Genomic DNA, 23,905 nt, shown 5'->3' with positions numbered 1-23,905 from the left:
CTGTATGCATACAAGAACATTTTCTATGTTTCTATAGGAATGGGGGACTGAAATTGCACGTTCAACCATGAACTCATTGAATGGCGGTGCAGACTCCTGCACCTATTTTCGATGTTTCTATGTTTCGAAGAACTTTCTGCCAAACATTTGCCAGAGAAACCAGAGAAAGCAGCTGTAATAAGTGAGGTTTTATTGGGGCTGAAATTGCGGTCGGAGGTTTCCCGCGGGCAATTGCCTCCGACCTGAAATATTTCTACGGATTTGTCTGGTGGTCCGAGAGCAGCCTGCGATTCCGGTGGGGAGGTATTCTCTTGCTGCACTGCGAAGCCTGCTCCCATCCATAGATTCCCACACAGAAGATGCAGTCATGTATGACTGCTCAGCCAATCAGGTACAGTATTCTCAATTAATAGCAATGGGAACCCCGTATCTACAAGTTCTCATTGCTATTAATTGAGAAAAATACCCAAACACAATAACACCAAATTAAAAAATAAAAAACACACCTCACATAATTAAAATGGATTGAAATTAAAATTAATAAATATCTCAGAGAAAAAAACATTTCTGAGTTTTTAAAGGTATTTTAATTATGGTTTTAAATAAACTTAAAGTAGTGGGCAGGGTTTTAAAAAATAAAATGTGTATTTTTAATTTTATTTTTTATGTTTTAAGTGTGTTTTAAGATTCTTACGCCTGTAAAAGTAGGCTATGTGCCTGCTTCTATCAGGCACAAGAGTTTTGAGGAAATTTGCTGGGCAAGATATGGGAAAATACCTCAATCTTGCCCTTGAAAATGTCCTCGCTCCCGATATGCGGATGATCTGTCAAGCTGGAGCTTGACAGATCGGCAAAGCCAGTTTTCAGCGCACACGCATTGTGCGATGCCTTCCCTGGTCTGTCGAACCTCCATATGGACCCGGAATTTCTGGGCCAATGCTCCCCAATGTGACTGAATGTCACGTGGAGTTCAATTTCTTTCACCCGGATGAAGCTGGAGGAATATTTCAATCATTTTACATCTAATGTTTCAAACAAGTTTTTCTTTGTAACATTTTATTGTGAGTATACAGCACAAATGTATTGTAAATTGTACAAGGTTTGCTACTGTTTTGGGTTTTCTACCTACTGGACAAACTGAACTGAAGTTCATGCCCTGGAAAGTTGCAAGTGATGAGAGCAGTTGAGGAGTTAGCTTTTTGTCAGAAGGATGCTGACTAATGGTTCATTGTAATGTTCTCATTTCTGGTTCAAACAAAAGTTCCAAGACCGTAAACATTTGTTACTTGGGTCTCAAATTTACAGTATCTGGAAAGTGCAACATTATCTTGTTTTATTTAAAATCAGATATTTTATATTGAGACCAAGTATTACTTGCTCTGAAAGAATTTATCTTGGGCACAGCAAGGATTACACTTGCTAAACAATGAGCAGTGTGAAAATCTCTTAAACCAGCGCTACACTTCGTTTCGGGGGTGGTAACCCAGATTTTGTGAGATGAGCAAAACATAGAAACATAGAAACATAGAAACATAGAAAATAGGTGCAGGAGTAGGCCATTCGGCCCTTCGAGCTTGCACCGCCATTCAATGAGTTCATGGCTGAACATTCAACTTCAGTACCCCATTCCTGCTTTCTCGCCATACCCCTTGATCCCCCTAGTAGTAAGGACTATATCTAACTCCTTTTTGAATATATTTAGTGAATTGGCCTCAATAACTTTCTGTGGTAGAGAATTCCACAGGTTCACCACTCTCTGGGTGAAGAAGTTTCTCCTCATCTCAGTCCTAAATGGCTTACCCCTTATCCTTAGACTGTGACCCCTGGTTCTGGACTTCCCCAACATTGGGAACATTCTTCCTGCATCTCACCTGCCTGAACCCATCAGAATTTTAAACGTTTCGATGAGGTCCTCTCTCATTCTTCAGAACTCCAGTGAATACAAGCCCAGTTGATCCAGTCTTTCTTGATATGTCCGTCCCGCCATCCCGGGAATCAGTCTGGTGAACCTTCGCTACACTCCCTCAATAGCAGAGTATCCTTCCTCAAGTTAGGAGACCAAAACTGTACACAATACTCCAGGTGTGGCCTCACCAAGGCCCTGTTCAATTTAGTAACACCTCCCTGCCCCTGTACTCAAATCCCCTCGCTATGAAAGCCAACATGCCATTTGCTTTCTTAACCGCCTGCTGTACCTGCATGCCAACCTTCAATGACTGATGTACCATGACACCCAGGTCTCGTAGCACCTCCCCTTTTTCTAATCTGTCACCATTCAGATAATAGTCTGTCTCTCTGTTTTTACCACCAAAGTGGATAACCTCACACTTATCCACATTATACTTAATCTGCCATGCATTTTCCCACTCACCAAACCTATCCAAGTCACTCTGCAGCCTCATAGCATCCTCCTCGCAGCTCACACTGCCACACAACTTAGTGTCATCCGCAAATTTGGAGATACTACATTTAATCCCCTCGTCTAAATCATTAATGTACAGTGTAAACAGCTGGGGCCCCAGCACAGAACCTTGCGGTACCCCACTAGTCACTGCCTGCCATTCTGAAAAGTACCCATTTATTCCTGCTCTTTGCTTCCTGTCTGACAACCAGTTCTCAATCCATGTCAGCACACTACCCCCAATCCCATGTGCTTTAACTTTGCACATTAATCTCTTGTGTGGGAACTTGTCGAAAGCCTTCTGAAAGTCCAAATATACCACATCAACTGGTTCTCCCTTGTCCACTCTACTGGAAACATCCTCAAAAAATTTTAGAAGATTTGTCAAGCATGATTTCCCTTTCACAAATCCATGCTGACTTGGACCTATCATGTCACTTTTTTCCAAATGCGCTGCTATGACATCCTTCATAATTGATTCCATCATTTTACTCACTACTGAGGTCAGGCTGACAGGTCTATAATTCCCTGTTTTCTCTCTCCCTCCTTTTTTAAAAAGTGGGGTTACATTGGCTACCCTCCACTCGATAGGAACTGATCCAGAGTCAATGGAATGTTGGAAAATGACTGTCAATGCATCCGCTATTTCCAAGGCCACCTCCTTAAGTACTCTGGGATGCAGTCCATCAGGCCCTGGGGATTTATCGGCCTTCAATCCCATCAATTTCCCCAACACAATTTCCCGACTAATAAGGATTTCCCTCAGTTCCTCCTCCTTACTAGACCCTCTGACCCCTTTTGTATCCGGAGGTTGTTTGTGTCCTCCTTAGTGAATACCGAACCAAAGTACTTGTTCAATTGGTCTGCCATTTCTTTGTTCCCCGTTGTGACTTCCCCTGATTCTGACTGCAGGGGACCTACGTTTGTCTTTACTAACCTTTTTCTCTTTACATACCTATAGAAACTTTTGCAATCTGTCTTAATGTTCCCTGCAAGCTTCTTCTCATACTCCATTTTCCCTGCCCTAATCAAACCCTTTGTCCTCCTCTGCTGAGTTCTAAATTTCTCCCAGTCCCCGGGTTCGCTGCTATTTCTGGCCAATTTGTATGCCACTTCCTTGGCTTTAATACTATCCCTGATTTCCCTTGATAGCCACGGTTGAGCCACCTTCTCTTTTTTAATTTTACGCCAGACAGGAATGTACAATTGTTGTAGTTCATCCATGCGGTCTCTAAATGTCTGCCATTGCTCATCCACAGTCAACCTCTTAAGTATCATTCGCCAATCTATCCTAGCCAATTCATGCCTCATACCTTCAAAGTTAGCCTTCTTTAAGTTCTGGACCATGGTCTCTGAATTAACTGTTTCATTCTCCATCCTAATGCAGAATTCCAGCATATTATGGTCACTCTTCCCTAAGGGGCCTTGCACAATGAGATTGCTAATTAATCCTCTCTCATTACACAACACACAGTCTAAGATGGCCTCCCCCCTAGTTGGTTCCTCAACATATTGGTCTAGAAAATCATCCTTTATGCACTCCAGGAAATCCTCCTCCACCGTATTGCTTCCAGTTTGGTTAGCCCAATCTATGTGCATATTAAAGTCACCCGTTGTTGCATGCACCCCTAATTTCCTGTTTGATGCCCTCCCCAACATCACAACTACTGTTTGGAGGTCTGTACACAACTCCCACTAAAGTTTTTTTGCACTTTGGTGTTCTGCAGCTCTACCCATATAGATTCCACATCATCCAAGCTAATGTCCTTCCCAACTATTGCATTAATCTCCTCTTTAACCAGCAATGCTACCCCACCTCCTTTTCCTTTTATTCGATCCTTCCTGATGTTGAATACCCCTGGATGTTGAGTTCCCAGCCCTGATCATCCTGGAGCCACGTCTCTGTAATCCCAATCACATCATATTTGTTAACATCTATTTGCAAACTTTAGGGCTTGGCACTGAGTTTCACACCTCCCAACTGTTATCACCACCAAATGGGGCAATAATGAATTTCACCCCCATAGAATCATAGAATGTTTACAGCATGGAAGAGGGCCATTTGGCCCATTGAGCCCTTGCTGGCTCTCTGCAAGAGCATCTTAGTTAGTCCCACACCCTTGTCCTTTCGCCTTGGCCCTGCAAATTTTTTTCTTTCAGGTACTTATCCAACTCCCTTTTGAAAGCCGTGATTGAGTCTGTCTCCTCGACGCTTTCAGGCAGAGGATTCCAGATCCGAGCCGCTCGCTGTGTAAATGTTTTTTTCCTTCTGTCACGTTTGGTTCTTTTGCCAATCACCTTAAATCTGTGTCCTCTTGTTCTCAACCCCTCATGATTTTGAACACCTCTATCAAATCGCCTCTCAATCATCTCTGCTCCAGATTCTCCTGACTGTCCACGTAACTGAAGTCCCTCATCCCTAGAATCATTTCTCATAAATCTGTTCTGCACTCGCTCTAATACCTTCACTAAATTCCTAAAGTGTGGTGCCCAGAATTGGACACAATACTCCAGCTGAGGCCGAACAAGTGTTTTATACAGGTTCATCATAATAGCCATACTTTTGTACCCGATACCTCTATTCAGGAAGCCAGGATCCCCTAAACTTTTGTTAATCTGCTGTATACATTCCTCCAGTCCGAAAAACAACCGTTCACAACTATTCTCTGTTTCCTGTCACACAGCTAATTTTGCATCCACTCTGCCAGTGTCCCTTTTTTTCTATGGGCTTCAATTTTGCTGGCAAGCCGACTATGTGGCACTTTGTCAAATGCCTTTTGGAAATCCATGTACACCACGTCATCCACATTGCCCTCATCTACGATCTCTGTTACCTCGTCAAAAAACTCGATCAAGTTGGTTAAACATGATTTGCCTTTAACAAATCCATGCTGGCTTTCCTTAATTAATCCATACTTGTACAAGTGACTGTTAATTTTGTCCCTGATTATTGTTTCTAAAAGCTTCTGCACTACCGAGGTTAAACTGACCGGTCAATAGTTGCAGGGTTTAACTTTACACCCTTTATTGAACAAGGGTGTAATATTTGCAATTCTTCAGTCCTCTGGCATTACTTCTGTTTCTAAAGAGGATTGAAAGATTATGGTCAGTACCTCCGTGATTTCTTCCTTCACTTCCCTCAGCATCCGAGGATGCATCCCATCCGGTCCTGGTGACTTAATTACTTTATGTACGGGCAGCCTTTCTAGTACCTCGTCTTTATCAATTCTAATCCCATCCAGTATCTCCTCTATCTCCCCCTTTATTGGGCTCAATTTTCCCCAGTTATCTGCGCCGTTTTATTGGTGTGCGCCATTTTTTTGGAGTAAATTGAAATCTGTAAGTTTCTTCAAAGTTTCTGCACTAACGTAATTCACTTAGGTAGGATTTTTTTAGGCTACCATTTTTTTACCTCAATCCTTCTTAATCTTTCAATCCTCTTTAGAAACAGAAGTAATGCCAGAGGACTGAAGAATTGCAAATATTACACCCCTGTTCAATAAAGGGTGTAAAGGTAACCTGCCACCCGCGCCAATTCTGGCCATTAAAGCAAGTTTGGCCAGCTCTGATTTACTGCAATTTTTCTGAGGATGGGATATGTGACCACTCTGGAACAACCTTCTGGGCAGTTAACAAATTCAGCGCAGGTAAGAGAATCAGTGCAGCAGGTGCAGTTCCACGGCCTGGACAGCAGCAGCAGAGAGGGAGAGAGAGGGGGAGGGGAGAGAGGGAGGGGTGAGGGAGAGAGGCCTTTCAGCCAAGGTTAGGACTGGCATCGGCACCGTGAGGAATGGCGGTTGGAAGCATTTCGGCCAGGGTTAGGAGCTTCACCGGCACCCAAATTTCCCCAGGAGTTGCTCTGTTTTTTTTGGAGCAACTAGATTTTTTTGGGGGAACTTAAAAATCGCAATTCTCCCCATTTAAGTTGCTCCAGTGCAAGTGAGTTAGTTAGGTTTTTATTAGTTCAGTTTTTTTTTTCAAAAGAGGGCATTACATAGAAACAAAGAAACAGGGAAGATAGATGCAGGAATAGGCCATTCGGCCCTTCGAGCCTGTACCACCATTCAATAAGATCATGGCTAATCATTCACCTCAGTAGCCCTTTCCTGCTTTCTCTCCATACCCCTTGATTCCTTTAGCCATAAGGGCCACATCTAACTCCCTCTTGAATATATCCAATGAACTAGCATCAACAAATCTCTGCAGTCGGGAATTCCACAGGTTAACAACTCTCTGAGTGAAGACGTTTCTCCTCATCTCAGTCCTAAATAGCTTACCCCTTATCCTTAGACTGTGTTGCCTGGTTCTGGACTTCCCCAACATCGGGAACATTCTTCCTGCATCTAACCTGTCCGGTCCCGTCATAATTTTATATGTTTCTATGAGATCTCCTCTCATCCTTCTAAACTCCAGTGAATACTGGCCCAGTCGATCCCGTCTCTCCTCATATGTCAGTCCTGCCATCCTGGGAATCAGTCTGGCGTACTTTCGCTGCACTCCCTCAATAGCAAGAACGTCCTTCCTCAGATTAGGAGAACAAAACTGAACACAATATTCCAGGTGAGGCCTCACCAAGGCCCTGTACAACTGCAGTAAGACCTCCCTGCTCCTATACTCAAATCCCTTAGCTATGAAGGCCAACGTACCATTTGCCTTCTTCACCACCTGCTGTACCTGCATGCCAACTTTCAATGACTGATATACCATGACACCCAGGTCTCATTGCACCTCCCCTTTTCCTAATCTGCCGCCATTCAGAAAATATTCTGCCTTCGTGTTTTTGCCACCAAAGTGGATAACCTCACATTTATCCACATTATACTGCATCTGCCATGCATTTGCCCACTCACTTAATCTGTCCAAGTCACCCTGCAGCCTCTGAGCATCCTCCTCACAGCTCACATCACCACCCAGCTTAATGTCATCTGCAAACTTGGAGATATTACACTCAATTCCTTAATCTAAATCATTAATGTATATTGTAAATATCTGGGGTCCCAGCACTGAACCCTGCGGCACCCCACTAGTCACTGCCTGCCATTCTGAAATGGACCTGTTTATCCCGACTCTCTGCTTCCTGACTGCCAACCAGTTCTCTATCCATGTCGGTACATTACCCCCAATACCACGTGCTTTGATTTTGCACACCAATCTCTTGTGCGGGGCCTTGTCCAAAGCCTTTTGAAAGTCAAAATGCACCACATCCATTGGTTCTCCCTTGTCCACTGTACCAGTTACATCCTCAAAAAATTCCAGAAGATTTGTCAAGCATGATTTCCCTTTCATAAATGCATGCTGACTTGGACCGATCCCGTCACTGCTTTCCAAATGCGCTGCGATTTCATCTTTAATAATTGATTCCAACATTTTCCCCACTACTGATCTCAGGCTAACCGGTCTATAATTAATGGACGATCAGACCCCGGGGATTTATCGGCCTTCAATCCCATCAATTTCCCTCACACAATTTCCCGACTAATAATTTCCCTCCTTCTCACTCGATCCTCGGTCCCCTAGTATTTCCTGAAGGTTATTTGTGTCTTCCTTCGTGAAGACAGAATCAAAGTATTTGTTCAACTGGTCTGCTATTTCTTTGCTCCCCATTATAAATTCCCCTGAATCTGACTGCAAGGGACCTTCATTTGTCTTCACTAATCTTTTTCTCTTCACATATCTACAGAAGCTTTTGCAGTCAGTTTTTATGTTCCCAGCAAGCTTCCTCTCATACTCTATTTTCCCCCTCCTAATTAAACCCTTTGTCCTCCTCTGCTGAATTCTAAATTTCTCTCAGTCCTCAGGTTTGCTGCTTTTTCTGACCAATTTATGTGCCTCTTCCTTGGATTTAACACTATTCTTAATTTCCCTTGTTAACCACGGTTGAGCCACTTTCCCCATTTTATTTTTACTCCAGGGATGTACAATTGTTGAAGTTCATCCATGTGATCTTTAGATGTTTGCCATTGCCTATCCACCATCGACCCTTTAAGTATCATTCGCCAGTCTATTCCAGCCAATTCACGTCTCATACCATCCAAGTTAGCTTTCCTTAAGTTCAGGACCCTAGTCTCTGAATTAACTGTATCACTCTCCATCTCCATATTATGGTCACTCTTCCCCAAGGGGCCTCGCACAACAAGATTGCTAATAGTCCTTTCTCATTACACATCACCCAGTCTAGGATGGCCAGCCCTCTATATTGGTCGAGAAAATCATCCCTAATACACTCCAGGAAATCTTCCTCCACCGTATTGCTTCGCCCAATCTATATGTAGATTAAAGTTGCCCATGATAACTGCTGCACCTTTATTGCATGCATCCCTAATTTCTTGTTTGCATCGCTACTACTGTTTGATGGTCTGTATACAACTCCCACTAGCATTTTCTGCCCTTTAGTATTCCGCAGTTCCACCCATACAGATTCCACTTCATCCAAGCTAACGTCCTTCCTTACTATTGTGTTAATTTCCTCTTTAACCAGCAATGCTACCCCACCTCCTTTTCCTTTCTGTCTATCCTTCCTAAATGTTGAATACCCCTGGATGTTGAATTCTCAGCCTTGGTCACCCTGGAGCAATGTGTCCGTGATGCCAATTATATCATAGTCATTAATTGCTGCCTGCACAGTTAATTCATCCACCTTACCATGAATACTTCTCGCATTGAAGCACAGAGCCTTCAGGCTTGTCTTTTTAACACACTTTGCCCCTTTAGAATTTTGCTGTGATGTGGCCCTTTTTGATTTTTACCTTGGGTTTCTCTGCCCTCCACTTTTACTTTTCTTCTTTCTATCTTTTGCTTCTGCCCCAATTCTACTTTCCTCTGTCTCCCTGCATAGGTTCCCATCCCCCTGCCATATTAGTTTAACCCCTCCCCAACAGCACTAGCAAACACTCCCCCTGGGACATTGGTTCCGGTCCTGCCCAGGTGCAGACCGTCCGGTTTGTACTGGTCTAACCTCCCCCAGAACCAGTTCCAATGTCCCAGGAATTTGAATCCCTCCCTTCTGCACCACTCCTCAAGCCACGTATTCATCTGAGCCATCCTGTGATTCCTACTCTGACTAGCATGTGGCACTGGTCGCAATCCTGAGATTACTACCTTTGAGACCCTACTTTTTAATTTAACTCCTAGCTCCCTAAATTCAGCTTGTAGGACCTCATCCTGTTTTTTACCTATCTCGTTGGTACCTGTATGCACCACGAGAACTGGCTGCCACTGCTGTTTCTATAAGATCACCCCTCATCCTTCTGAACTCCAACGAGTAAAGACCCAGTCTACTCAATCTATCATCATAAGGTGACCCCCTCATCTCCGGAATCAGCCGAGTGAATCGTCTCTGTACCCCCTCCAAAGCTAGTATATCCTTCCTTAAGTAAGGTGACCAAAACTGCACGCAGTACTCCAGGTGCAGCCTCACTAATACCCTGTACAGTTGCAGCAGGACCTCCCTGCTTTTGTACTCCATCCCTCTTGCAATGAAGGCCAACATTCCATTCGCCTTCCTGATTACCTGCTGCACCTGAAAACTAACTTTTTGGGATTCATGCACAAGGACCCCCAGGTCCCTCTGCACCGCAGCTTGTTGTAATTTCTCCCCATTCAAATAATATTCCCTTTTACTGATTTTTTTTCCAAGGTGGATGACCTCACATTTTCCTACATTGTATTCCATCTGCCAAACCTTACCCCATTCACTTAACCTATCTAAATCTCTTTGCAGCCTCTCTGTGTCCTCTACACAACCCGCTTTCCCACTAATCTTTGTGTCATCTGCAAATGTTGTTGCACTACACTCTGTCCCCTCCTCCAGGTCATCTATGTATATTGTAAACAGTTGTGGTCCCAGCACCGGTCCCTGTGGCACACCACTAACCACCAATTTCCAACCTGAAAAGGACCCATTTATCCCAACTCTCTGCTTTCTGTTAGCCAGCCAATTCTCTGTCCATGCTAATACATTTCCGCTGACTCCGCATACCTTTATCTTCTGCAGTAACCTTTTGTGTGGCACCTTATCGAATGCCTTTTGGAAATCTAAATACACCACATCCATCGGTACACCTCTATCCACCATGCTCGTTATATCTTCAAAGAATTCCAGTAAATTAGTTAAACATGATTTCCCCTTCATGAATCCATGTTGCGTCTGCTTGATTGCATTATTCCTATCTAGATGTCCCGCTATTTCTTCCTTAATGATAGCTTCAAGCATTTTCCCCACTACAGATGTTAAACTAACTGGCCTATAGTTACCTGTCTTTTGTCTGCCCCCTTTTTTAAACAGAAGCGTTACATTAGCTGATTTCCAATCCACTGGTACCTCCCCAGAGTCCAGAGAATTTTGGTAGATTATAACCAATGCATCTGCTATAATTTCTGCCATCTCTTTTAATACCCTGGGATGCATTTCATCAGGACCAGGGGACTTGTCTACTTTGAGTCCCATTAGCCTGTCCAGCACTACCTCCCTAGTGATAGTGATTGTATCAAGATCCTCCCTTCCGACATACCCGTGACCAGCAATTTTTGGCATGGTTTTTGTATCTTCCACTGTGAAGACCGAAGCAAAATAATTGTTTAAGGTCTCAGCCATTTCCACATTCCCCATTACTAAATCCCCCTTCTCATCTTCTAAAGGACCAACATTTAGTTTAGTTACTCTTTTCCTTTTTATATATCGGAAAAAGCATCCTGACACAATGGTGGTCCAGACCAAGCTAGGGCAGCCATCATTGAGAGAATGCGAGACTCGGCTGACATAAAGAGATGGCCCAGGGCGGTGGTGCCCTCCCCTTTAAGCACTGCCCTGAGAGCAGATGTTGGCCAGCTTCGCGACCCACGAAGTTGCCGTTGACACTTGCTTGCTCCGGCCTCGCGGCCTGCATGGCAATTTCCCATGTGGGGTGGTAATAGGTCGGTATGGGGTAGTGATGGGTCGCCTTGCAACACAATGATGTCATCGCCCTTGTGTAGCACCCTGGGGTGCTAACCATGAGGCGCAGCACAGCCATGGTCGTGCCCACCTCCCTGGACAAAAACTGTCTTGCTCCCCGTTGGCGCTGCCCCGGAGGCGCTAATGGAGCCATAAAAAAGGGCAATTTCACCCCCAATGTCTCTCATTCCTGGTACCATTATAACCAATCTCTTTTACACCCGCTTTAAGGCCTTGACATTCTTTTTGAAGTGTGTTATCCAGAATTAAAGACAATGCTCCTAATAGGCACAACAAGTGTTTTGTAAAAGTTTGGCAAAAATGGCTTTCGTACCATTTATAAAGCAATGCAAGTCTGTTACTATCGTTCTCATCGTTGACCACATTTCTGAGTTTTGAATCATGTGGAAAGTATAAAATAAAGTGTTTTCTGGTTTTAGCACAGACATAGGCCATTCAGCCTGCTGAGCCCGTGCCGGCTCTTTGCAAGAGTACTCCAGCTAGTCCCACGATCGTCTGCTTTCCCCGTAGTCCTGCATTTTTTTGCCTTTCGGTACTGATCCAATTCCCTTTTGAAAGCCAAGATTGTGTCTGGCTGCACCAACTGTTCAGGCAGTGCTTTCCAGATCTGAACCACTCCCTGCATAAAATAAGTTTTTCCTCATGTTGACTTAGGTTCTTTTGCCAATCACCATAAATCTGTGACATCTGGTTCACGATCCTTCCACCAATGGGAACAGTTTCTCTCGATCTACTCTGTCTAGACCCCTCATTATTTTGAACAGCTCCATCAAATCTCCTCTCAACCTTGTCTGCTCCAAGAAATGCAACACCAGCTTCTCTCATCCATCCATGTAACTGAAGTCCCTCATCCCTGGAACCACTCTTGTAAATCTTTTGTGCACCCTCTCTAAAGCCCTCGGAACTCTCCTAACGTGCAGTGCCCAGAATTGGACACAATATTCCAGGTGATGCCTAAACAGTGTTTGATAAAGGTTCATCATAAATTCCTTGCTTTTGTACTCGTTGTCTCTATTTATCAAGCCCAGGATCCCGTCTGCTTTTTTAACGGCTTTTTCCATCTGCCCTGCCACCTTCAATGATTTGTGCACATATACCCCCAGGTCTTTCTGTTCATATACCCCTTTTAGTTTATTACCCTTTAGTGTATATTACCTTTCCTCGTTCTTCCTACCAAAATGTTTCACTTCACATTTTCTGCGTTAAATTTCACCTGCCACGCGTCCGCCCATTTCACCAGCCTGTTTATGTCTTTTTGATGTCTATCACTATCCTCCTCACTGTTCACTATACTTCCAAGTTTTGTGTCATCCGCAAATTTTGAAATTGTGCCTTGTACACCCAAGTCCAAGTCATCAATATACATCAAGAAAAGTAGTGGTCCTAGTATCGACCCCTGGGACACCACAGTATACCTACCTCCAGTCTGAAAAACAACCGTTCACCACTACTCTCTGTTTCCTGTCTCTTAGCCAATTTTGTATCCATACTGCTACTGTCCCTTTTATTCTGTGGGCTTCAACTTTTCTGGCAAGCCTATTATGTGGCACTTTATCAAACGCCTTTTTTGAAAGTCCATGCACACCACATCAACCGCATTGCCCTCATAAACCCTCCCTGTTACCTCATCAATCAACTCGATCAAGTTAGTTAAACACGATTTGTCTTTAACAAATCTGTGCTGGCTTTCCTTAATTAATCCATGCGTGTCCAAGTAACTGTTAATTTTGTCCATGATTATTGTTTCTAAAAGCTTCTCCAATACCGAGGTTAAGCTGACAGGCCTATTGTTGTTGGATTTATCCTCACACACTTTTTTGAACAAGGGTGTAACATTTGAAATTCTCCAGTCCTCTGGCACCACTCCTGTATCTAAGGTGAATTGAAAGATTATGGCCAGTACCTGTGCGATTCCGTCCTTAACTTCCCTCAGCATCCCACGATGCATCCCATTCAGTCGTGGTGATTAATCTACTTTAAGTACAGCCCGCCTTACTGGTAGTACCTGTTCTTTATCAATTTTTATCCCATCCAGTATCCCCACTATCTCCTCTTTCACTATGAATTGAGCAGCATTTTCTTCCTTGGTGAAGATAGATGCAAAGTACTCATTTAGTACCTCAGCCATACCCTCAGCCTCCATTCGTAAGTTTCCTTTATTGTCCCACCCCTCCTCTTACCTGTATAATACCTGTATGCCTATAGAAGACTTTTGAATTCCCTTTTATGAAGGCCATTGGTAGCATTCAAACTGCCGAGGCACTCAGCTCTTGAATTCCCCTCCTCAACGTCCCTACCTCTCCTCCTTCAAGACCTTCCTTAAAACCCACTTCTTTGGCCAAGCATGTGGTCACCTGTCCTAATATCTCCCGATGTGCCTCTGTGTCAGATTGTATTTGATAACGCTCCTGTGAAACACCGTAGGATGCTCTACTACATTAAAGGTGTTATATAAATGTTGTTGTTCTTGTTGTAATCGATGTTAAGAATGGCATTCGTATTGTACTTGATTGTGTCTATTTAAAGCTCAATGTGCATCACACAAAAAGTTTCTTTGAAGTGCTGTAGCATAGTTGTGTAATTGGCTTGAAATCATGCTGTGGAGTGTTCGCGGATTAACACTTAATTCAATCAATTGATCAGCCTGGCGCTATTTTAACAGCATCAGTAACCTATCAAATTATTTGTACTGTATCCCACGGTGTAATTTCAAGGTCAGTATTTGCATTGACTTTGCCAACTTTAGTATCATAAAGAACTAAAAATTTGAAATTAATTAATTTTGAGGTTCTGTGCTCTCAATAAAGGATCAGTAACCAGACTTTCTCTAAAGTTAGCTTCTATTAGTTTGCAGTGATTTTCATAATCCATTTCAACTGAGGTTTGGAACAATCCACCCTTTCACCTTTCTTTAGCTCAGCCGAGCTAACCTCACCTTTTAATGCAAGTCCAAGTTTAATGTATTGTGCATATTGCTGCTAAAGATGTTCAGTATTTTGTCTGGAACTGTGTACTGAGTCAAACCTTGCTCCTACTTGTTTAACTCTCTTTGTTTTTTAATGGCAGGTCAATATTACATACCATGAGGTCTGGTTTGACGATCCAGAGAGCATTTCAATAAAGGCATCTATCTTGAGGAAATTAAAACTCCGTGGCATTGGCATGTGGAATGCAAATTACCTGAATTACAGTGCTGTTCCTATAGCAGCGATGCAAACTGAAGACATGTGGAATGCAATGTGCCCTTTCTGAGGAAAGTGGCGAGCTCGAATCATTTAATATTTTCATAAAGTGATCATTTAGTTTTGCAAATAAACTCAGCCAAAAGTGAGCTCGCTTCTAACATTAGAAATGACACGAATATCGATCGAGGGAACAGCTTTAACCTTTTATCTAATCAGCAAATTTCTATTCAATGAAAAGCAAATGTACTAATGCAATTTGCACTACAAGATCTGGTCACTTCAGCACCTTAATTATTTATAAGATGCAACAAACCTATATTAACTTCATAATGTTTAATGATAGCACAGGCTAAAACTTCTTGTTAAATACTTACAATTCAGGCAACAATTCATCTTTCCCATTGGATGATAATCCACTTCTCACATTCACATGTGTGATGTCCATTTTATGCACATCGTAATTCTTGATGGGCTTTTTTAACGATTTTCTTTTTCCTCAGGTTATCATTTTGAACCGAGAAAACATTTTAATTTTCAGTTTCCTCCTTTAATGGGTGTGAATGGTCCAGCAAATAGTGTTGTGGTCAGCAAATAGGGTCCAGTATACTGCTACTGTGTTATTTTGAATTGTAATATACAATGATTAGAGCATAGAAGGTGGCCATTCGGCCCATCGAGCCCATGCTGGCTCTCTGCAAAAGCCCTTTAATTACTCCCATTCCACCACCCTTTCCCCGTAGCCCTGCAATTTTTTTCCCTTCAGGTACTTATCCAGTTCCATTTTCAAAGTCACAATTGAATCTGCCTCCAGCACCTAAGGCAGTGCATTCCAGATCCTAACCACTTGATGCATAATAAAGTTTCTCCTCATGTCACCTTTGGTTCTTTTGCCAATCACCTTAAATCTGTGTCCTCTGGTTCTCGACCCTTTCGCCAATGGGAACAGCTTATCTCTATCTACTCTGTCTAGATGTTTAACACCACGATCAAATCTCCTTAACCATCTCTGTTCTAAGGAGAACAACCCCAGCTTCTCCAATCTATCCATGTAACGGAACCATTCTTTTAAATCTTTTCTGCACCCACTCTTCGGTCTTCACATCCTTCCGACAGTGCGATACCCACAATTGGACACAATATTCCATGTAGTCAAGAGCCTAATATAGTCATACTCACAGAATCATACATTTCAGCTAATGTCCCCGACTCCTCCATTACTATCCCTGGACATGTTCTATCCCACCGGCAGGACAGACTTACATTCTGTCATTGTGGTGGTGGCACAGTGGTTTACATTCGGGTGGAATGCCCCTGGGAGTCCTCAACATTGACTCCAGAACACATGAATTCTGATGGATTCAGGTCAAGCATGGGCAAGTAAACCTCCTGATTACCATCGAACCCCCTCCCTCAGCTGATCAATCTGTACTCCTCCATGTTGATCACCACTTGGAAGAAGCACTGAGGGAAGCAAGGACACAGAATATACTGTGGGTGGGAGACTTCATTGTCCATCACCAAGAGCACTCGGTAACTCTACTACTGACCGAGCTGGCCAAGTCCTGATGCACATAGCTGATAGACTGAGAGTGCGGCAGGTGGTGAGAGAACCAACACGGGGGAAAAACACACATTAATTTGTCCTCACCAATCTACCTGTCGCAGATGCATCTGTCCATGACAACTTTGTAGCCGGTAACACAGTTATTGTGGAGACAAAGACCCATCTTCAGACTGAGGACATCATTCATCATGTTTTATGACACTACCACACTGCTAAATGCGATAGATTCAGGACAGATCTAGCAGCTCAAAACTGGGCACCCATGAGGCATTGTGCACCATCAGCAGCAGCAAAATTGTATTTCACCACAATCTGTAATCTCATGGCCGGGCATATCCCTCAATCTACCATTACCATCAAGCCAGCGGACCAACCCTGGTTCAATAAGGTGTGCAGAAGAGAATGCCAAGAACAGCACTAGGCATCCCTAAGAGTGAGGTGCCAACCCGGGGAAGCTGCAACACAGGACTTTATGCACACTAAACCGTGGAAGCAGCATGCTATAGACAAAGCTAAGTGATCTCACAATCAGTGGACCAGATCAAAGCTCTGCATTCCAGCCACATCCAGTTGTAAATGGTGGTGGACCATTAAACAACTAACGGGAGGAGGAGGCTCCATGAATATCCCCATCCTCAATGATAGCGGAGCCCAGCACATGAGTGCAAAAGAGAAGGTTGAAGTGCTTGCAATCATTGTGAGATTACAAAATGTATTAACATTTGTGAACCTTGCTTTTGAGATTGTAAAATGAATTAAGCTTGATTATAAAATGTATCTTGCTTTACTGGTGACAAGACATTATCGTGCAAAGTCCAAACAAGTTTTTACAGAAATGGTCAGACCAAGCAAGGTCCAGACAAGTTATTTATATAGAAATTATCAGACCATGCATGATTCAAGTCCGGTTTTGCAGAGAGGGAATGGGATACAGCGAGCTTTTGCAACAGCAACCATTACAGCTGCGTACTGTTATTGTAAAAGTAATGTTACAGGTTAAAATGAGATAATGGCTACATAATTGAACATACAAAGACAGCATCAGAGAGACCACTTTTGGATTAACCAGATATGGAACTGTCCCCAGAACAAGAGAATGGGGAAATATCTAGAAGTCTTGCATTTGCCACAAATGATTGGATAAGAGGACTCAACTGACCTTAAAAAAGAATGATAAAAAATGTACTGTTTGACCTGGGATGTACAGATGTAGAGAAGAGGACGATGGTACCTGACGAGATGGAGTTACACAAGCCTAATGCACTTCACGTCTCTCTGGTACAGTGGTATTGAGGAGTGAATCCATGCTGGGGAAAGTCTAACGCTCTAATTTGCCAGACCGGATCAAAGAAATAACGGTGACATTGCATGCGACACTGTCCAGTGACTGAATTTGGGAATATCCTTCGGAACTGTAATTACTGTCGGTTAAAATTAGTCTTTGCCGGTTGAATTGACTTCTACTTTATAACAATAAAAATCTAACGATACCAATATGTAGTCATGTCCAAAACATTAAGTTTGAGGTTAAAACCTCCAACAAATCTGGCGACCACGAAGGATTATGACTAATGTTTATTTTGGTGTACTGAGGACCTCTGTGTCTGTTGTGGTGCACAACCACAGACCTTAGGGAGGTAACCCAATGTACCTGTAGGAGATCTAATCACCCACCAGTAATCAAAAGTACACAAAGATGTCAAAATGAGTTTGTGTTCAAGAAGCATTAGACCAAGAGTTAAGTAAGTTGAGTGTTAAGCATACTCAAATGTTAGTGTCAGAATGTTTGACGAGTGAGATATCGTTTTATGAAGAGGTGGTGAAGTTTATTCAGGGACACGTAGATGATAAATTAAGGTAGAGAAAGGAAGGGGATTACTTGCCTATGTGTCCTAGTTCTGTACAAAAGGTGCAGATGAACGTTATAGGAAAGGTGAGGTGAGAGAGGAGAAGCAGAAAGAGCAGGAGAGACAGTGGGAGATGGAGAGGGAAAAAGATCTAAGCTGCAGGCAACTCCATCTGAAAAATCAGCAAAAGGAGAAAAAACAGGGAATTGGGGAGTCAGGAAAAGCTGCTGAGACGATAGTTTAAAAGGCGAAGGAAAAAAATGAAACTTAAAGTTGAAAGCGACACTGAACCGACCAGTTTCTGTGCCGAGAAAAATAAATCTCAAGTTTACTGAGTGAAAGGAACCTTAAAGGATATTGCAATTTCAGTTTGTGTGAAAAAGTGCAAGTTTTCCTGACTGTGAATGTTTAACAAGTTACAATATTCCTTTTGTCTGAAAGTCCATCTTTGAAAGAAAGTGGGTCCGAAATTCAGGGCCACCAGAAAGCTGGCGCACTTCCTTTTACTTTAAGATTTTTCCGCCGGGATCGTTGAGGCGGCCTCTCCATTGATTTTCAGTACTTTGTTTTTTTTTACGTTGGACCGAAAGGCGGTCATAGTGGGGGCGGAGTTCGGCCGTAAGGCAAGCTGAGGGGTCTATTAAAGACCAGGAGGGTAATCTGTGTGTGGAGGCGGAAGATGTGGGTATGGTTCTCAATGAATACTTTGCATCTCTTTTCACATAAGAGAGAGGGACAATGCAGACACTGCTATCGAGGAGCAGTGTGAAATATTAGATGAAATAAACATAATGAGAGAAGAGATATTAAGGGATTTAGCAGCTTTGAAAGTGAAATAGTCCCCAGGCCCCGATGAAATATATCCCAGGCTATGAAGCGAAGCAAAAGACGAAATGGCAGAGGCTTTGACCATCATTTTCCAGCCCTGTCTGGCTTCAGGTGTGGTGCCAGAGGACTGGAAGACTGCTTGTTTATGGGGTACCCTTGTTTAAGAAGGGAGAAAGGGATAGACCAAGTAATTACAGGCCAGTCAGCCTAATCTCAGTTGTGGGAAAATTATTGGAAAAAGCCCTGAAGGACAGGATAAATCTACATTTAGAAAGACATGGATTAATCAGGGACAGTCAGCATGGATTTGTCAAGGGAAGGTCGTGTCTGACTAACTTGATCGAATTTAGATGAGATAACGAGGAAGGACGATGAGGGCAGTGCGTGTGATGTAGTGTATTTGGATTTTAGCAAAGCTTTTGATAAGGTCCCACATGGCAGACTGGTCACAAAAGTAAAAGCCCATGGGATCCAGAGCAAAGTGGTAAGTTGGATCCAAAATTGGCTCAGAGGCAGGAAACAAAGCGTAATGGTTGATGGGTGTTTTTGTGACTGGAAGGATGTTTCCATTGGTGTTCTGCAGTGCTCAGTACTATGTACTTTGCTTTCTGTGCTATACATCAATGATCTAAACTTGAATATAGGGGATATTATTAAGAAGTTTGCAGATAATACAAAAATAGGCTGTGTGGTTGATAATGAAGAAGAAAGCTGTGGACTGCAGGAAGATATCAATCAACTGGTCAGGTGTGCAGAACAGTGGCAAATGGTATTTAATATGGAGAAATGTGAGGTAATGCATTTGGGGAGGGATAAAAAGGAAAGGGAAGACACATTAAATGATAGGACACTGAGGTGTAGAGGAACAAAAATACCTTGAAGTGCATGTTCACAGATCCCTGAAGGTAGCAGGCCAGGTAGATAAGGTGGTTAAGAAGGGATATGGAATGCTTGCCTTTATTAGCCAAGGTATAGAATATAAGAAAAGGGGTGTTATGCTTGAACTGTGTAAAACACTGGTTTAAGCCACAGCTGGAGTACTGCATGTAGTTCTGGTTGCCGTATTATCAGAAGGACTTAATTGCACTGGAAAGGGTACAGAGTAGATTTATGAGGATGTTGCCGGGCATGGACAATCTTAGCTATGAGGACAGATTGGATAAGCTGGATTTGTTTTCCTTGGAACAGAGGAGGCTGAGGGGAGACCTCATTGAGGTGTATAAAATTATGAGGGGCATAGATACTCTGAATAGAAAGGCCTATGTCCCTTAGCATAGGGGTCAACAAGCAGGGGGCATTAAGTCAAAGTAATTGGTAGAAGCTTTAGAGGGGATTTACAGAGAAACATAGACAATAGGTGCAGGAGTAGGCCATTCAGCCCTTCGAGCCTGCACCAACATTCAATAAGATTGTTGTGGAGTATTAAAAATATAACATTCACAAGAAAGGTCTTTTATAGAGAAAAGAGTTGTTTATTAAAACCTGATGAATCAAGGGAGATCTGACTGCATCAGTACCGTTACTGAGTGCTCTCCACACTGATCTCACAGGACAGGCGGTACAATTACATGTTTATAGAGTCGAAATACAGAAACTAGGCGGGGAAGTGTTCCATTGGTTATTTGCCACCAGTCCCCACCGCTCCTACTACTAATACATTGGTCAGGTGGTAACCCCCTAATACCCACCATGAACAACAATTTCTCCTTTCCCTGCCTTTTCCTGTCTTGATTCGTGTGTCTTCCGCCTCGGTTTTGTTGATCAGGCGATAGGATTGGGACACTCACGACTCATGTCAGGTATTCATGCGTCTTTGTGTTTGATTACCCGTCTTTGGATCTGGCAAAGGCTTTCTGTGTTCTTGGTTACGGGCCTTGGCCAACTTCGTCATTCTGCGTCTTTTGTATCTGCCTGCACATTCTCCCAGGATCATCAGCACCATGATAGCTGCACTGGGACTAACACATGGAATATAATTCTAATCCTTATCTTGTAACTTTACTCGGGTATACCTCTCCTGCCTTTGCATTTGCTACATAACATCACCAACCAACTCAAGGCTATTACTATCTGTACTGCCACTAGGGTACGTGAAAGGATCCTCATCCACGGATGTATAATCTCAAGTATCAAGGCGGGTTTTTCAGGGTATCCTTTATTTCGCTTCCAGTTATTTGCCTTTATCCTTTAGCTCATAATATCTTTTAATGTTATTTCTTAATAGTCCTTTGAGCTCAGTTAAACCTTCAAGTAACAAGGGAATTGCTGGTGCTTGCTTTTCCATGCAATCATCAATATTTTACTTAATCTCATCGCTTATATTTAATGTCATAATGTCATTGTCTTCCTGGCATGTAACAGAGAAACATAGAAACATAGAAAATAGGTGCAGGAGAAGGCTATTTGGCCCTTCTAGCCTGCCCCACCATTCAATAAGATCATGGCTGATCATTCACCTCAGTACACATTTCCTGCTTTCTCTCCATATCCCTTGATCCGCCATTTCTAACTCCCTCTGGAATATATCCAATGAACTGGCATCAACAACTCTCTGCGGTAGGGAATTCCATTCCCTCCACCCGGATGTATCAGAAAATATGGGGCGAGATCGCCGATGTAGTGTTGTCAGTGTCCCACAATAGGCGTGAATCCGACCAATGCCGCAAGAGTAAGTATTAAATAGATTTTAAATTGTAATGATCCACTGAATATGTAAATCTGCTGGATTGTAATGAAGCTGGGTAATCTTACGTAGCTTCCCTGCTCACATTTGGACTGGGGTCGGAACCTGCGCCCTTCAAGTCAATTTGTTCACCGTCTCCTTTTGTGTTATGTTGATGGATGGGGCATGACTGAGCAATGAGGGGTCCGGTCACCTTTACCCAGACTGTGTCAGTCTCTCCGGCTGCTGTCAGTCACACAGTGACCCAGCCTGGACTGGGGGAGAGCTGCCCTGGCTCACTGTCTGCCCTGGGACACTTTGGGACATTAGCTCCGGCCACACGGAGGTCTCCGGGCACAGCCCAGGGACACGCTGCTCCCTCCTGTCATTGGCAAGGTCACCAGCGGTCCTGATTCCCCCCCCGGTGGAACATCCATCGTTCAAATAAACCGCCGACCTCCCTACAGGCGCCAAATGCAACGGCCCGTGGATAGGGTCCTTCCTGGAGATTGTACGCGAGATGTTTGGTGACAAGCATTAGTTCCTAAACACGATGTTATTAACATAGAAACATAGAAAACGTAGAAAATAGGGGCAGGAGTAGGCCATTCGTCCCTTCGAGCCTGCACCACCATTCAATATGATCATGGCTGATCATGCAACTTCAGTACTCCATTCCTGCTTTCTCTCCATACCCCTTGATCCTTTAGCCGTAAGGGCCACATCTAACTCCCTTTTGAATATATCTAATGAACTGGCCTCAATAACTTTCTGTGGGAGACAATTCAACAGGTTCATAATTCTCTGAGTGAAGAAGTTTCTCCTCATCTTGGTCCTAAATGGCTTACCCCTTATCCTGAGACTGTGGCCCCTGGTTCTGGACTTCCCCAACATCGGGAGCATTCTTCCTGCATCTAACCTGTCCAATCCCGTCAGAATTTTATATGTTTCTATGAGATCCTCTCTCATTCTTCTAACTTCCAGTGAAATTCTAGTTGATCCAGTCATTCTTCATACGTCAGTCCTGCCATCCCGGGAATCAGTCTGGTGAACCTTCGCTGCACTCACTCAATAGCAAGAATGTCCTTCCTCAGATTAGGAGACCAAAACTGTACACAATATTCATGGTGTGGCCTCACCAAGGCCCTGTACAATTGCAGTAAGACCTCCCTGGTCCTATACTCAAATCCTCTCGCTATGAAGGCCAACATGCCATTTGCCTTCTTCACTGCCTGCTGTACTTGCAGGCCAACCTGCAATGAACTGATGTACTATGACACCCAGATCTCGTTGCACCTCCCCTTTTCCTAACCTGTCACCATTCAGATAATATTCTGCCTTCCTGTTTTTGCCACCAAAGTGGATAACCTCACATTTATTTACATTATACTGCATCTGCCATGCATTTGCGCACTCATCTAACCTGTCCAAGTCACCCTGCAGCCTCTTAGCATCCTCCTCACAGCTCACACTGCTATCCAGCTTAATGTCATCTGAAAACTTGGAGATATTACATTCAATTCCTTCATCTAAAACATTAGCAGCTGGGGTCCCAGCACTGAACCTTGCAGTACCCCACTAGGCACTGCCTGCCATTCTGAAAAGGACTTGTTTATTCCTACTCTTTGTTTCCTGTCTGCCAACCAGTTCTCGATCCACATCAATACATTACCCCCAATACTATGTGCTTTAATTTTGCACACTAATCTCTTGTGTGGGACCTTGTCAGAAGCCTTTTGAAAGTCCAAATATTTTCTCTGAACGTAGATGTTATAACCATGCATCCATTGTGGATACAAATCACATTAGCATATAATATTAGAATCTGTTGTCTTTCCGTAATAGTACCGAGTCAATTAGCTTATTCCATCCTCTTCTCACGTTTGCAGAGGAAGATATCCAAGAATGAGGTGGAGTAGAGGTGCACTAGGGCAGGCCCTGCTGATATACAGACCTGACTTGACGGAATGTGCTGCAGCACTAGTGGGCAGCCACAGTTGCTCTACCACCCGTAGTGGTGCAGGACCCGTTGTTGTACCACGTGAGTAATGTGTAAAGCAGTGGTAATCCAGTGGTAATTTAAAGTAATTTCATGGCATTTCATTATAATATAATAATGATGCCATGTTATGCATGCAGCTTCTGTAGTACTCTCAGGTTAAGAACATAAGGACATCAGAAATAGGAGCAGGCGTCAGCCATTTGGCCCCTCGAGCCTGCTCCGCCATTCAATAAGATCATGGCTGATCTGATCTTGGACTCAGCTCCACTTCCCTGCCCGCTCCACATAACCCGGTACTCACTTATTGCTCAAAAATCTGTCTATCTCCACCTTAAATATATTCAATGACCCAGTCTCCACAGCTCTCTGGGGCAGAGAATTCCACAGATGTACAACCATATGATGTAATCATATATAACGTCTCTTGTTCACATTTATTGCAGCAGTGTTGCTCCTCATGCAT

At 43.3% G+C, this 23,905-nt stretch overlaps 1 protein-coding gene and 1 long non-coding RNA gene across 3 annotated transcripts in view; one reads left to right on the top strand and one right to left on the bottom strand.

The window, feature by feature from the left end:
• Positions 1-15,400, top strand: part of LOC139268399 (di-N-acetylchitobiase-like) — a 49,376-nt gene extending 33,976 nt beyond the window's left edge. For both annotated transcript variants that reach the window (XM_070886493.1, XM_070886492.1), the window contains exon 6: positions 14,421-15,400. In XM_070886493.1, the coding sequence (XP_070742594.1) occupies positions 14,421-14,606 (186 nt within the window). In that variant the 3' untranslated portion in view covers positions 14,607-15,400. The remainder of the gene's footprint in view (positions 1-14,420) is intronic.
• LOC139268400 (uncharacterized) overlaps positions 1-23,905 on the bottom strand; it is a 234,522-nt gene that overhangs the window by 150,311 nt on the left and 60,306 nt on the right. The window lies entirely within an intron of this gene.

The sequence above is a fragment of the Pristiophorus japonicus genome, chromosome 8 (assembly GCF_044704955.1).
Source record: "Pristiophorus japonicus isolate sPriJap1 chromosome 8, sPriJap1.hap1, whole genome shotgun sequence".
Classification (NCBI taxonomy): Eukaryota; Metazoa; Chordata; class Chondrichthyes; family Pristiophoridae; genus Pristiophorus; species Pristiophorus japonicus.
This window is presented reverse-complemented; position numbering and strand designations above follow the sequence as displayed.